Below are 14,415 nucleotides of genomic sequence, written 5' to 3'. Positions count from 1 at the left end.
AAAATAGCTTCCAATTGAAAATAAATTAAAAATATTTACAAGATGCAAAAGGATTGAAATCCCAAACATGGAAGCGATTTTTCGCGATGTTGCAAATAGAACGCATATTCAGAAAATTGCATTAGTAAAATACTTTTTTAAAAGTTTTAAGCACAATCCAATGATTTTTGAAAGAATTTAAGCACTAAGAAACTTTTTCAAAGTTTTAAAACTTTTTCAATGTTTTCAAGTAAATAAAAAAAAAATGAACCCTTGTTTTTCAAGCACTTCCAGCTGAAATATTAGTGACTAATTCCACCTTGGTATAAAATAAACCAGACCTAAAAATCTTATTAGCCAACACTGACACCAAGTTTTTAAGTACAAAAAGTAAAAGACGGGGGGGGGGGGGGGTCAATTCTTACAACTTTCAGAAAAAAAATAAATAGAACCTTGCACTTGTTTACAAAAACATGTTTTTTTGGAAAATGTAAGTTTCAATAGGTTTTAGAATTATTTCAAAATAAATAAATGAGAAGTCGGCAAGAAACTGCATTTTAGATGAAATAGTTTTTTTAAGTTCATAGCAAAACCTCCAAAACAATGAGGATCAAATGCAATTGTGCAAATAAAATTTCACTCTTCAAAAAACTAATTAATTAAAAGAAAAAAACCATGATTTATGACACACCCCCTTTATGTTATTTTCAATAGTTTGCTTTGAGATAAGCATCTAAAATTCTGTTTACGGAAAATTAGTCTTGTCTACTTCGATCTTGAGAATGACCAAACATTGCGACTACGCGAAAAATTTACGATAATAGATTTTTGAATTTGATGCATAAAAGTAATTGTAATTCTGGCACATTTAGCGGTATTTTCAACAGTTTTCATAGCAATTAACTTCCAACTCCGGTTTTGAAAGACTTGTCTACTTCCATCTAGGGAATGACCAAACATGGCGACTATACCGATCCAGATTTTAACTAGTAGTATAAAAATAATTTTAAAAAATCCTTATAAAACAACAATTTAGTGGAAATGCTATAGTTTTTATCACATTAGGGACCAAAGCAATGAGGATAAGAAGAAATTTTAAATATTAAGTTTTTCATTTCTCTAGAAAACATATTAAAGTAATACTAATTTAAAAAAAAAGGATTTGCAGCACATTTTGCGTTATTTTCATTAGTTTGCAGTAAATAAATACCCAATTGTGCTTTTTTCTTATAAACTTAGACACTTAAGCATCTTGTCTGATTCCATCTCGTGAATGACCAAATATGGCGACTAGGTTTCACACGTAGCTGCTGGTCCGAAGGTCCGGTTTGCTATATTTATTTTATGATGTGAAATTTCGTGAACTAGCTGCTTTTAAGATGTGGAAATTTGTGAATGGGGCCGCTTTTACGATGCGGAATTCTCTGAAGGGGCCGCAAAGCGGACCCAATTTGGGTCTGGATGTGACCCCAAAGTACGCATGTTTTTCGACTTCCTCAATTCCTTTAAAATCGGGAACAGCTTTGTGTATTCTTTTTTGAAAACAAACTTGGTTGTGCGGTCTCTTCGGAGGCATTATTATTGCAATGAACATTTAGTTAACACACGAACCTACATTCCGCACAATCGAAATTCAGCTAACTCCACGAAGTTCCGTTAAAAAAAAAGAAAAGAAAAATCGCGCGTGCGGAGACTTGAAACAGTAGAGCCGGCGAGTCCTTCCTAGAACGACGTCGTCAAAACCTGCACAGCGCATGCGCTCATCACGATCGCCCAAGTTTAGCGAAGACTGGGGACTTGTGCAAGAGCTGCATATGCGCAGAATTGAACAGCGCAGACGAGCAAAAGTCGGGTCGAAAGTTTCGTGCTCCGCTCAGGAAGAAACACGGAAGGAAAGATAAAATGGCGCCTGTGCGGGGCTCGCAGAAAAGGCAGTAGCTAAAAGTCGGGGGAAAATGGAAAAAAAAAATAGGAAGCGGAAACTGAAAATATAGGAAAATATAGGAATTATAGGAAAATACGAACTTTTTCAGAAATATAGGAAAATATAGGAATATAGGAACGCTGCGATGCCTGCATATTTATGCAAATTACCAAGTTATCATAACGTGGAACCGTAACGTGGGCAAACCAATTAGCGATAAACTCATCATGCATTATTTGTAAATGTACAGAACCAAAGGACCTTTCAATTTTCTACTACAGGCAAAGCCGTGTGGGTGTACAAGCATAAATACAAGTGCCAGATAAGAAATAGCCAAATATTTTCTTCTACTCACATTTATTACTCTGCTTCTGTATGTACATTTAAGCTATGATTTTTATATATATTTATCCAAGAACATTCTTCATCACACTTATTTTTACCTGTTTCACGTATCAACTAGTTACTCACGCAGAACATTAATGCGAATTCCATACAATAATATTCCACATAATGCGAAATGCGAATTCCATAAAGTTAAGCTAAACCAACGCTCAAACAGCGTTGGTTTAGTTTTGTTTGATACAAACAAAGTAACTACCAGATGTCAAGACGCGACTTTAAATAAGAAAAAAAAATTCCCGAAGGTTTTCTTCCCTCCATGTTTTCCCCAAGAAAAAATATTTTTCCCCAAAGAATTCTCCTCAAAACCCATTTCCCCAAATAGCACCAGATTTCCCCAAAATGGGGAAATTTCCCCCAATCTGGCAACATTGCATATCATGCAAAGTTTTCCGTCAAGCTCTACTAAACTTTCAGAATATTTGACAGCATATTAGAGAAACATAACAATAAAATTTGAAGAGAAAATATTGAAAATTAAATGAAATATGAACATTTAAAGCAATTTTTCACTGCGCATGCGCAAAAGATAGGAGTTTATAAGCTTCATAATCAGAAGCCCAGATATATCTTACATCTGATAAAAAAATTACACCTAGATATCTTTAAAATCTAAAAAGTTTTCAGCGATCTAATGGGCCGAATTTTAATATTTTTTGGCTAGACGACGAATCGTGAGGGATCGTTCGCAAATAATCCGTTCTTATCATGGGTGCAAGTTAGGTGATGTGTTCAAGACGGAAAAACTTGCGACTCCCCCCCCCCCCACACACACACATGCGTGCTTAAGGAAAAATTTATTAGTATAAATGTTGTAGATTTTAACCTTGGCAGTTTTTAGAATCTGTTTAATATGAATTTTAAGCTTGTCTTTTCTAACAACATGGACCCAGTTAAGTTGTAATATTTAAGCATTTTGACATCGTCGTTCCAAAAAATGTAAAAACCCGCCTATAATGAGGGGAGGGGGTCTGGGGGCTCTCCCCCAGATTTTTTTTTTAATTGAAGTCCAAAAAACGCAATGGTAGGCCATTTTAGTAACGTTCAGGGAAAGGAAGGGGTCAGAGATTCTCTTACATGAAATTTTTCAAACTGATAGTCTCAAAATTACAATATTGGGCGATCTTTAAAAATATTAGAGAAAGAGTGTGGGGGGGGGGGGGAGCTGGCTGTTCCGAAATTATAGCGTTGAAGATTTTGAAATTGAAGCATTAAAAACGAAATTTTACTCCATCTTTCATAACATATACATGCTTTTTGAATACATTTGAAGGGATGGAGTTCAAGAACTCTACTTCGGTAATATTTCAAAATTGAAGTTCCAAAAACGCAATTTTAGACGATGTTGGATGATGCTAAGGGTAAAAGCGCTTGGGGCTCACCGCCATTACTTTTTTGCCGATCGTAAACATTTTTATTGCAGCAAGCTTGGGACATAAGAATTCACTTTTGCCACAAAATCAGTTCTGATCAGAAAGTGTACCCAAGATAGTATGAACAAACCAGAAAAGAAGGAAAGATGGGGGAAGGTATGGGCGATTATAATATACTAGCACCACTCCTCCACACAGTCTTCATTTGTAAAAGAATTCTTTTATAAGATAGCAGATGGTAAAGTTAGCAATAAAAAAAACAGCTCCAGTGAAGTAGATGAGACTGACGCGCTGCCCTACTGCGCTACCGAGGCACCCAGTGAAGTAGATAATTTTTTTAAACGAGGAACACTATTCAATATTCATTGAATTAAAAAAAACAATAGGGGAACTGAATCCTCACCCCAGGGAGGGCCCCCGAATCATATCCCCTCAAAAGCAGGGTTGGCAAAAACCCGGGTTTTTTAAAAAAAGCCCATGGACCCAGGGTTTTTTGGGTTTTTTTAAATAAAACCCAAAAAACCCCAACTAAAGCTGGGTTTTTTAAAAGAAATGTGGGTTTTTTTTTGTCTTTTTTTAGGGAAAATGTAGGGTACTTGTAAGCATATTGTAGCGTAAGTATATGAACAATGCACAAGAATTGTCTTGGGGTAAAAAAAGCTGGAAAACTAGTTAAAATTCAGTGTTTTCTGAAGAAGAGTATGAAAGACGACGAAACCCAAGAATGGTGAAGTTTCAGATTTTTTTAGTTTCCAAGATTACCAACAGTTAAGGCAAAATTACTTCTTGAGTGATAAAATCTATTGTTCGTTTTTAATTGCTACTATTTTTTTGCATTTTACTTTATTGTATTTCATTTTTTTTATGCAAAACTACTGTAGAACCTCAAGTAATTTAAATCCCTATTTACTGAATTCCAGCTTAATCAAGACATTTCTTTGAATTTTATGTTGCCTGTTTTTCTATTTCTGTGTACAGAGTAAGAAATATTAAACTTTTTTGTAAGATAATGAAAATACTGTACATCCTATTCTGTTTTCTGTCTGACCATTTGTAAATCCTGTTAATTTCTTAAAAAAATGTAACTTGTTAATTCGAAATTCGAGACGTGTCGGGTTGCAGAAAATAATTCACATGAAAGCCTTTTAGCTAGAGTAGTTTCCTCTGTACAATCTACAAATATTGAGAAAACCAGACGTGACAGGACTTAGTCAAGATAATTTGAGTTATTTATTGACCAGTTAAAGAAAAAAGTTAAATATATATATTTTAAATCTTTGAAGTATTTTTAATGCCGTTAAGAGTTAAGAAATACTATTAAAGTTCAAAATTCATTTTTTATGTCCATTGTCTGTGGTGAAGAACAAATAAAATAGAAGTTTAAATTGTAAAAGTATTTAAATTAATTACTTTTTTTAAAAACTTCTCAAAAAATTTAAAAAAACCCAAAAGTGGGCTAAATAATGGGTTTTTTTAAATGGGTTTTTTCAAAAAAAACCCATTGGGTCCAACCCAATTGGGTCCAATCCGGCCAACCCTGCTCAAAAGGCAGTCAAATACAGCCTAAAGAAGCGTTTTAAATATTTCAGCATCAAAAAAATTTCGGAAGAGAACTCCCGAACCCATTCCTCTAAGATCACCTTCACCACAAACGCCTTAATTTGAGTTTTTAAAGCTTCAGTTTCTAAAATTTTTTTTCAAGGAACAGTACTCCCTTTACCTACATACGTGACGTATGACCGCCTATAAGTTTTAATACTTTAATTTCGGGAACTTGACAGAATCTTTAAACTCCCTTCCCATTATTAAGTCATCTAATGATAGCCTAAAACAGACTTAAAACTTCAGAAAGGAAAAGATTTTCGGGCTGAGCAGCGGAATAGCCCCTTATCCTTATGTGAAGCAGGTGCACCAAAGGCAGTATAAGTTTGTTTAAGATTTATTTTTCTATTGAAAGAGTAACTCCCCTTCCCACATCTCCCAAGACAACCCAAAGTTTTAAGACTTCAATTTCGAAAATGTTTCGAGAAAGACCCCCGAGCTCCCCAACTCTTAACGCACTCAAAAATAGCCAAAATAGTATTTCAATGCTTCAGCATGGAGAAATTTTCAAAGGAGAGAGACTCCCTTCTCCCCGAACTCTTTCGCCTAAGTTCACTAAATTTGACTTATATTTACGGTTCCCCCTTTTCATCACTGAAGTTTGAAGAATTTAATTCCTAACATTTATTGAGAGAAAGCCTTCGAATTCCTCCTTTTTAAGTCTCCCAAGATTACCTAAAGCAGAGTTCTGAATACTTCAGCTTTGAAGGGGGAGGGGGACCCCGAACCCCTTCCTCTGCCTCTATGTTCATTAAAGATTGTCTAAAGTAAAGTTGCGCTTTTAAGACTCCTTTTAAAACATGTCAAAAAATGCAGGAACAGTTGCCCATCGGTGTTTCAAACCAGCTTGAAATTTACCTCCAATTCTTTCCAGAATTTGCATGCTCATTGAAATCTTCAAAATCCCTGACAGTTCCCTTTTTATCCGGTATGTGGACACCCTTTGATGTGGCGTAAACATTTCATCCCGTTAGCAATCACTCTCAATCGGTGATTCAGATTCAACTCTAAGACAATTAAGAGAGTACATAAATTTCATTTATGCGAGTTTGCAAAAAAAAACGCAAATGAGAAAAAAAACGAAAGGATGATCGAAAATAGCAAGTGAAAAATAGAAACAAAAGGCAATCAATTCGAAAAATTAGCGAGAATAGCGAGCAACTCCGGCGCGAGTCTAAAAGTCACTCCTCCAAAAGCTCGTTGAAAACAAAACAAGCCCATGGCAGAAAATCGATAGAATGTTGATGTAAATTCGTGGTTATGGAAAGGTCTAGTTATATTAAAGCAAATCTTTCAAACACTCATTTTTTTTTTAAAGTAAAAACTGAAGGACAGTCATCGAATTTTTTTCCGTCCCGACCTCCGTCTCGGAAATTTTGTCCAAGACGGAAATCCGTCCTGAGACGGAAGGTCTTGCACCCATGGTTCTTATCATGAATCACTGTGCAATGATAGCAGAAAAATGTCGCCAGTTTGCGAAAGACCCCTTACCATTCGTCGCCTATCCAAGAATTATTAAAATTCGGCTCATTAGATTGCTGATAACTTTTTAAATTGTAAAGATATTGATGTGGAATTTTTTTACGAGTTGTAGGATATATCTGAGCTTTGGATTATAAACGTTATAAATCACTATCATTCGCGCATGCGCAGGGAAAAATTAATTGCTTTAAACATTCATATTTCATTTAATTTTCAACATTTTAACTTCAAATTTTATTCTTATGTTTCTCTAATGTGCTGTCAAACATTCTGAAAGTTTAGTAACGTTTGACCAAAAACTCTGTGTGATATGAGCTGAAAACCTTTAAAAAAAATTTGCATTTTTGAAAGAAATGCTTATATTTCTGTGGGTATAAGAGATACTTTCACGAAAATATGAAAATTAATTCTACATAGTTAGATATATATCTGAAAGTTATCGATTATTCCCAGCTATATACAATGAAAAATGATCAAAAATCTTTTTTTCTTTCCTCAATTTGTTGCTGCTTCTCTAAATAAACAACAGACTTAATTTTTATTGGAAAATGACAATTAGTGTATACTTTTTATGTGAAAAAAATTATAGAGCAATTGGTCTAATTTCTAGAAAATCGGTAAAAATGTGAATTTTTTTAAAGTTCCCCAGTACTTTTGGTCATATAGTATATATACTACACACACATACATTTATTTTTGTTTTGTTTAACAATAGAAAAGTGTAAAGCACACTTACTTTATAATAAATAAACAATAACAATCAACTCAAATTTTTAGACATGTTATCTCAGTGACTGTTCTTTTATAAATATGGTTGCTCACTTAAGGCATTTCACAAATTGAAAAAAAAAACATGTTTGGGAAAAATTGAATCATTAAATAACAAAAATAAGTAAAGAACAATATTACCTCCTTGCCAGTAGGTAGATGTTTTGCTAGTTTTACTTTTGCGAAATTCCCTTTCCCTATAGTTTTTAATAACCTGTAGCGACCAATGTGAGGCTCTTCAGAAGTTCGACTACGAGAATTTGGAAAACTTCTATGGCGTTCCCCCTCCTAAAATATTTCAAAGATACAATTAAAAGACCAATTTTGTATTAATTGATTTACACACATGTAAAAATACAGTATAAACATCTGCATTTGATTGCATTGATACATTCAAAAGTAAATTTTAAAATTTAACTTTGAAAAATTGCATTTTAGGATTGAAAAATGAAATGGCTGCAGCATCAACTCTTTTCGAAATTTTAAGCCAGTTCTTTCTTCAAATCATTACAACTATTTCTTTTTACTGTTCCTACTTCTTTGTGATTCCTGTAATGAAATCCTTAGTGGAGAATTTTCAGTAATTTAATTTAATTTATAAAGTCAAGCATCACCCATTCCAACCTACTTAATGCATCTACAAACTCACCCCCAACAGAAAATTGAAAATGTTATACAAAATAAGAAATTTATAACTTAAATTAATAACAAAAATTTTATTTGTTTATGAATAGAAGATGGCAACATACATCATTGCAATATTTGCAAGAATTTGCAGAGGACACTTTAAATATTATTTATATTAATTAAACCATGTTTATTCGAGCAAATGATGGCAAAAATAAGCCTTTTTGGAAAAATGGGGAAGTTGCAACCTATTAAATATTCCTATTTTGACTATTAGATATTGTTAACAGACCCTGAAAACTGAAATTCACCGACGCAGTATTTTAAAACAGGACTGATTTTTAATGAATTTTTAAATATCCCACAGGAAAAAAAAACGAGCCTTGAGGTGTAGTCACACCGCTGTACGGAGAGTCACTCCAAGCGAGGTCCCAAGTAAAGACTACAAGCACGTAGAACGCTCCGCATTTAAAACCTTGAAATTTATTTATTATTTCCGTTTAATACACAATGGAGGCTGGATTCGTGAGAGGAGAGTCCAATAACCTTCTTGAAGTGACTTCGATGATGATATTTGAGTTTTTCCGGGAGGACAAGAGATTCAGAGTTAAAAAAACGGGGGAATTCAACAAACAACGGTAACTTGCAAGCGGGGTGTATAGTAACCTTTGGTTTTCGCTTGAAAGTTTTTCGCTTTATTGGCGAAAAATTTTGATAAAACTCCCTTTTTTTATCTTTTCCTTTCCTTTTCTCTTCTATTATTTTCTATTGTTTAAATTCCATTCAATTTTATTCCGTTTTACATTTTTGTTTCAACTTTGCAAAAAAAAAAACATTTTTTATAGTTTCGATAGCAAAAGTACTTAAATCTATTTTTGCATGAAAGAAAAGTTGAATGAAATGTATTTTGCAGCTAAACTGAAAATGTATTTTTAAAGTATCACTTAGTTAATATTTCAAGATATTTTTCATATTTATAAACCAAGTATTAATAATGTTTTTATTATGATTAAAATGTAAATAGTGATATTTTTACCCTTTTCTATTTAAATTGAATGCGTGAGATTTCAGTTCCTTTGCAGTGTTTTAAAATGTCTTAGATACTTACTGAATATGTATTTCTGAAAGTGTTGTGAAAATTCTTTATCTTTTTCACCATAATATGCAATAATGAGCAAACCAGGAGAAAAACACAGGGCCGCTTTTTTTTTTCAAATAAATTCGCAGAAGCTAAATTAGCAGTTACTATTTATTTTTGACATGGGAAGGGGGGTTCAGGCACAAAGTTTGCATGCACCAATTAATCAAGTTTAAGGTTAAAAAGTATATAAATTATCTTCAGTTGACAAAACATAAGTTGACACAACAAAATGAAAAGTATAATATGAACACAAATATTTTGTCAATAAACCACCAGGCAAATCCACAGCTATTTGATTTCTATTTGGTACTAAAATCCATGCCACCTGACTAAAATAAAAAAATTCTTTATGCTGTATGCAGGATCTAACTTTGAAACTGTAAATGATTTTGTTGTCAAAGGATGGAAAAAAGAAACAAAACTAATACTAATTCAGCACTTAATAATATATAAACATTAAACTATTTTAAATTTACATGCACTAAGAACAAATATAACTTAGCACTTTTTACAGTAAAGTTGAAATCAGTCATTGTGTTGCTAAGATATAATAGAAAATGTTAAGCAACCCAAATTAACAAGTATTATAGTATGAAAATGGATAAAAGAATAAAATTAAAAAGGCACAGAACTTTGGCATTGTTCTAAACCAGCAGTTTTAACCTTTTTAAGGCCCCATAAAATGGATAATACATAATCAAGAACTACCTCAAAGTTTGTTCTGAAAATAAGTCAGCTATTGAATTTATTTATTCATATTACAAAACAAATACTTTTGTTACTTTCAAGCACTAAAAAAATTTTTTTATAATCATTGGTTATTAAATTAAAAAGTTGTCAGTATGAGTTGATATTGCTTACTTCTAAAAATTCGCTTCATGAATATTTCGAGCAATTTTTGCCAAAACTAAAGTCCTCTTCTAAGTTTATGAGTTTTGCAATATGACAGGCTGATGATCCAATCCTTGTAATTTTTAAACATTATAAAAGTCCATTTTACCCCTGTCAGGATAATCACCCACAGGTCAAAAACCGCTGTTCTAGACAATAAAGGTCAAGATTCAGTCACCACTCACCACGTGGCAACCTAAAAAAACGCCCTCAGTCGCCATTTCCCACCCCGTTGTTCATAGAAAAAAAATCTTGGGATGAGTAGGAATTATGCAAACTCAAGAGGGTGAAGAAAATAAATCGCTTTGGAAGCATACGCCTGAGGATAAACACATCAAGGAAGATCATTTTTTGATCAGAATGGCAATACAGTTACGTGTGAAACATAGATGGAAGTAGGGAAAGTATTTAAGTGCTTAGGTTGGCAAAAACAAAACAGAATTTGATGTTTATTTAAATGCAAACTAATGAAAATCATGCAAAATGTGCTGTAAAGCATTTTATTTATTTTTTATTATTTAAAACTTTTTTTTTTGAGAAACAAAAATTTTCTATTTAGAATTTCTTCTTATCCTTCTTGCATTGGACACTAATGTGTTAAAAGCTATAACAGTTCAATTAAATTGATGTTTAATGAAGATTTTACATTTTATAATTATTTTTGTGCTACAAATTCCAAAACCTAAATTTTAATTTTTATCATAGTTGCCATATTTGGTCACTTCCAAGATGGAAGTAGACAAGATTCTTAAAGTGTCTAAGTTTCCAAAAATAGAATTTAATGACTATTGCAATACAATGCAAACTATTGAACATTCCGCAAAATGTGCCGCATTTATTCCAACCGGATAATCAATTATTTTCTTGAAAAATACGAGATATTTTCCTTCAAATTTTATCTTCGGAATATTATTTTATCCGTATTGCTCAGACGCTAATGTGCTATACTGCCGTGTGCAGGTAAACGGCAGTATCTGCAGAAATGAGTTTGAGATATTTGAAGAAATGTGGGGTGGATTCAATACTAACAATAGGAAAATGTTAGAATGAAACTTCTTTTTTTGCGCCTTTTTTTCAGCAGAAACCAAACTAGCAAGCTTGCACAATAAAGATAACCTACAATAGACGACAAAAATGCCAAAAAATGAAAAATTTGCAGTTACTGCCCTTTACCTACACACGGCAGTATAAACTAACGCTTTCATCTAAGTTATTGTTTTTTGAAGGGTTTTAAATATTAAAATTACTCACTATTTAATTGCCTAAGTTTCCAAAAACAGAATTGAATGCTTATCTCAGTGCAAACTACTGAAAATAACATAAAAAGGGCCAGAATTTTTTTTTAAATTAGTTATTTTCGGGAAAAGTGAAATTTTATCAGCAAAATTGTATTTTTTGTACATTTCATCTAAAATGCCAGGGTTTATACACTTGGGGTTAAAAAAAATTCCCTGACTTTTCCAGGTTTTCCAGGTTGTTTTTTTAGAAAATTCCAGGTTACTCGCTTCATTAAAAAATTAAGTTTAAAAAGCAATATTTTAAAAATAATTAAAATTGCTTAAAGTAGCAATGCGGAAGAACTGAAACTTTTCCCCTTACATTAAAAAAATTAATAAAATCTTAGGTTTGAAAATATTGAAAAAAAAAAAATCTTTAGTTTTTTTTTTTTCTTCCTTTTCTCTCTCAAAATTTTAAGCTTTTTTCAAACACTTTGTTCAAAATTGTTTTAATTGGTTAACTACTTGTTGAAAACAAAGTATTTTCAACTTGTTTTAGCGGTTCTTCGATGTTACGTGTCATGCGTAATATTAGCGTTTTGCTGCAGTCGCGCTGCAATTGTAAATCGCTTTTAGTTTACAATTCTTTGTATTTTTTTATTAGTATATAACACAAAAAATATTTAGCAAAATACAAAGCTATTTTTGAGTATAAATATGATTAACTTGCTGCATTGGTCAGCATACCACGTAATGCAAAATAACAAAAATCAACATCCTCCGAACATAGGCCAAAATGCCAATAATCATCTTTTTTTTTCTTTCGCATATTAAAGGATGCTTACATTAAAATTTTTCTTCTCAAGCAAATTAATTTTTAAAAATTCATAATTTGTTGCACATTTTATGTTACTTTCAATAGTTTACATTGAGATAAACATCCAATTCTGTTTTTAGAAGTTTACGTCTACTTCCATTGTGCAAACGACCAAATATGGCGACTAAGTGAAAAGTTTAAGATAATAAGTAGATTTTGGAATTTGTAGCATAAAAGTAGTTATAAAAAATTAATAATCCTTAAAAAAGTACAACTGAGACAAAACAGTCAGTTTTTAGCACATAAGAGTCTAAAGCAATTAGAATAAAAAATGTTCCAAAGATAAAATTTTGCATTTTTCCAGAAAATAATTATGAATCATCCGGGAAAAAAAGGGACATTTTTTTTTTCAATAGTTTGCATTGCAATAAACATCCAATGCCGTTTTCGGGAACTTAGGCACTTAAAAAGTCTTGTGTACTTCGATCTTGGGAATGACCAAATATGGCGGCTACGCCCAATAAATAAGAAACATTTTTTGAATTTGTATCAGGAAAACAATTTAAAACAATAAATAAATCTTCAATAAAATACAATTCAGTTGAAAAGTTGTTAGCACATTTGCGTGAAAGGCAATAAGTAAGACTTAAGTTTTACGAACAGAATTTTTCATTTCTCAAGAAAATTATTTAAAATAATAATAATAAAATTTTTAAAAAAATTGCAGCATATTTTGCGTTATTTTCAATAGTTTGCAATTAAAGAAAACGTCCAATTCTGCTTTGATTTTGGAAACTTAGGCATTTAAGAATCTTGTAATTCATCTTGTGAATGACCAAACATGGCGACTAAGTTTCACACGTAGCTGAAAAGACTTTCCGATAAAAAAAAAAACTTTTCCCCAATCGACCCTTCCACCTTCAGGATTGTGTATCCGAAGCAGTAAACTGCCATCTTCCCTGTTGAGTGTGTGAATAATTCCTGTCCACCCGAGAAATTTTTCTCGTGGGAACTATTGAGGGTCAAAAATGGTGGCTGAGGAAGTTTTTCTGGGTTGCCACTTTTTTTATTGCTAGCGTCACTTTGCCTCAAAATTTTTACAATTTTTTTAGGAAACATCGATAAAAATGAAGATTAGATCTCATAGAACAAAATTCCCTGGGAAAAAATTGGAAAAAAAAAAATTCTGGGGGCAAATTTGGAAAATTCCCTGACTTTTCCCTGACATTTTTACCTATCTCATTTTCCCTGACAATTCCAGGTTTTCCCGGTTTTCCCGGAGCGTACGAACCCTGAATGCAGTTTTCATTGATTTACTCAGGCCCAGATCTATACACTTTGGACCCCTTGCAACAAAATCTGTAGGTCCCCTCACCACAGACCAGAAGTGTATATTTGTAACATTAATAAGTCTAAGTGCTAGTTTGTTTCCATTTTTTCAGCCGTTGGGCCCCTTAAGGACCTGAGTCCTCCTACATTGCTGGGTCTGCGCAGGGGTCGATCCAGGTTTTATTTTTTGGGTCCCCATTTTGTGAAAAGGCAAAATATTTTTGTGAAATTTCGTTATTTTTGTGAAAAAGCAAAATATTTTTGTGAATTTTCTTTATTTTTGTAAAAAAGACCTTCTCGTGATTTTTTTCTTGGAAAAGATTATATTAAAGCATTTTTAGCTGTCGTATCGTTATAGAAAAGCCCTAGACAGGTTTCAGGGGTGATTGCAAGTTCTTGAAGAATACCTGAAAGCTGTCAAGAGAAAATGCGCTGGGGGAGGGGGGAAGTAAGACCCTTAACATTTTATTCGTAATTTGACACATACATTACATTTATTGCTTTTTACAAATATACATATGCAAGGCACACTTTCTTAAGGTGAAAGTCTCACAACAGATTTCCTGTTTACCCCTCTCAAATACTTTAAGAGCAATGAAAATTGCACATACTGCTGAAAGTAATGATAACTCCTAATAAATACAATATGAACAGACTCAAAGATATCACATATTTCTTAACACAGAAGTGAAATACTCATTAAAGATTCCATGTATGTGTTTGAAAAACTTAAAAGTAATTAAAACCCAAAATAATACTGCACCAGCATTTAGCGTTTAATTTTTTGACTTTTGACGTTCTTACAGAGTAGGTATTTCGTTTAAAACTTTGCAATTTAATGATGTTAATAAATATATAAGAAA

At 32.5% G+C, this 14,415-nt stretch overlaps 1 protein-coding gene across 3 annotated transcripts in view; it reads right to left on the bottom strand.

The window, feature by feature from the left end:
* The window catches only part of LOC129235256 (MAP/microtubule affinity-regulating kinase 3-like), a 174,350-nt gene that overhangs the window by 138,334 nt on the left and 21,601 nt on the right, over window positions 1-14,415 (bottom strand). For all 3 annotated transcript variants that reach the window (XM_054868968.1, XM_054868969.1, XM_054868970.1), the window contains exon 4: window positions 7,672-7,818. In XM_054868968.1, the coding sequence (XP_054724943.1) occupies window positions 7,672-7,818 (147 nt within the window). The remainder of the gene's footprint in view (window positions 1-7,671; window positions 7,819-14,415) is intronic.

The sequence above is a fragment of the Uloborus diversus genome, chromosome 2 (assembly GCF_026930045.1).
Source record: "Uloborus diversus isolate 005 chromosome 2, Udiv.v.3.1, whole genome shotgun sequence".
NCBI classification, from domain to species: Eukaryota; Metazoa; Arthropoda; class Arachnida; order Araneae; family Uloboridae; genus Uloborus; species Uloborus diversus.
Note: the sequence above shows the minus strand (reverse complement) of the source record. Positions and strands in the feature narration are given on the sequence as shown.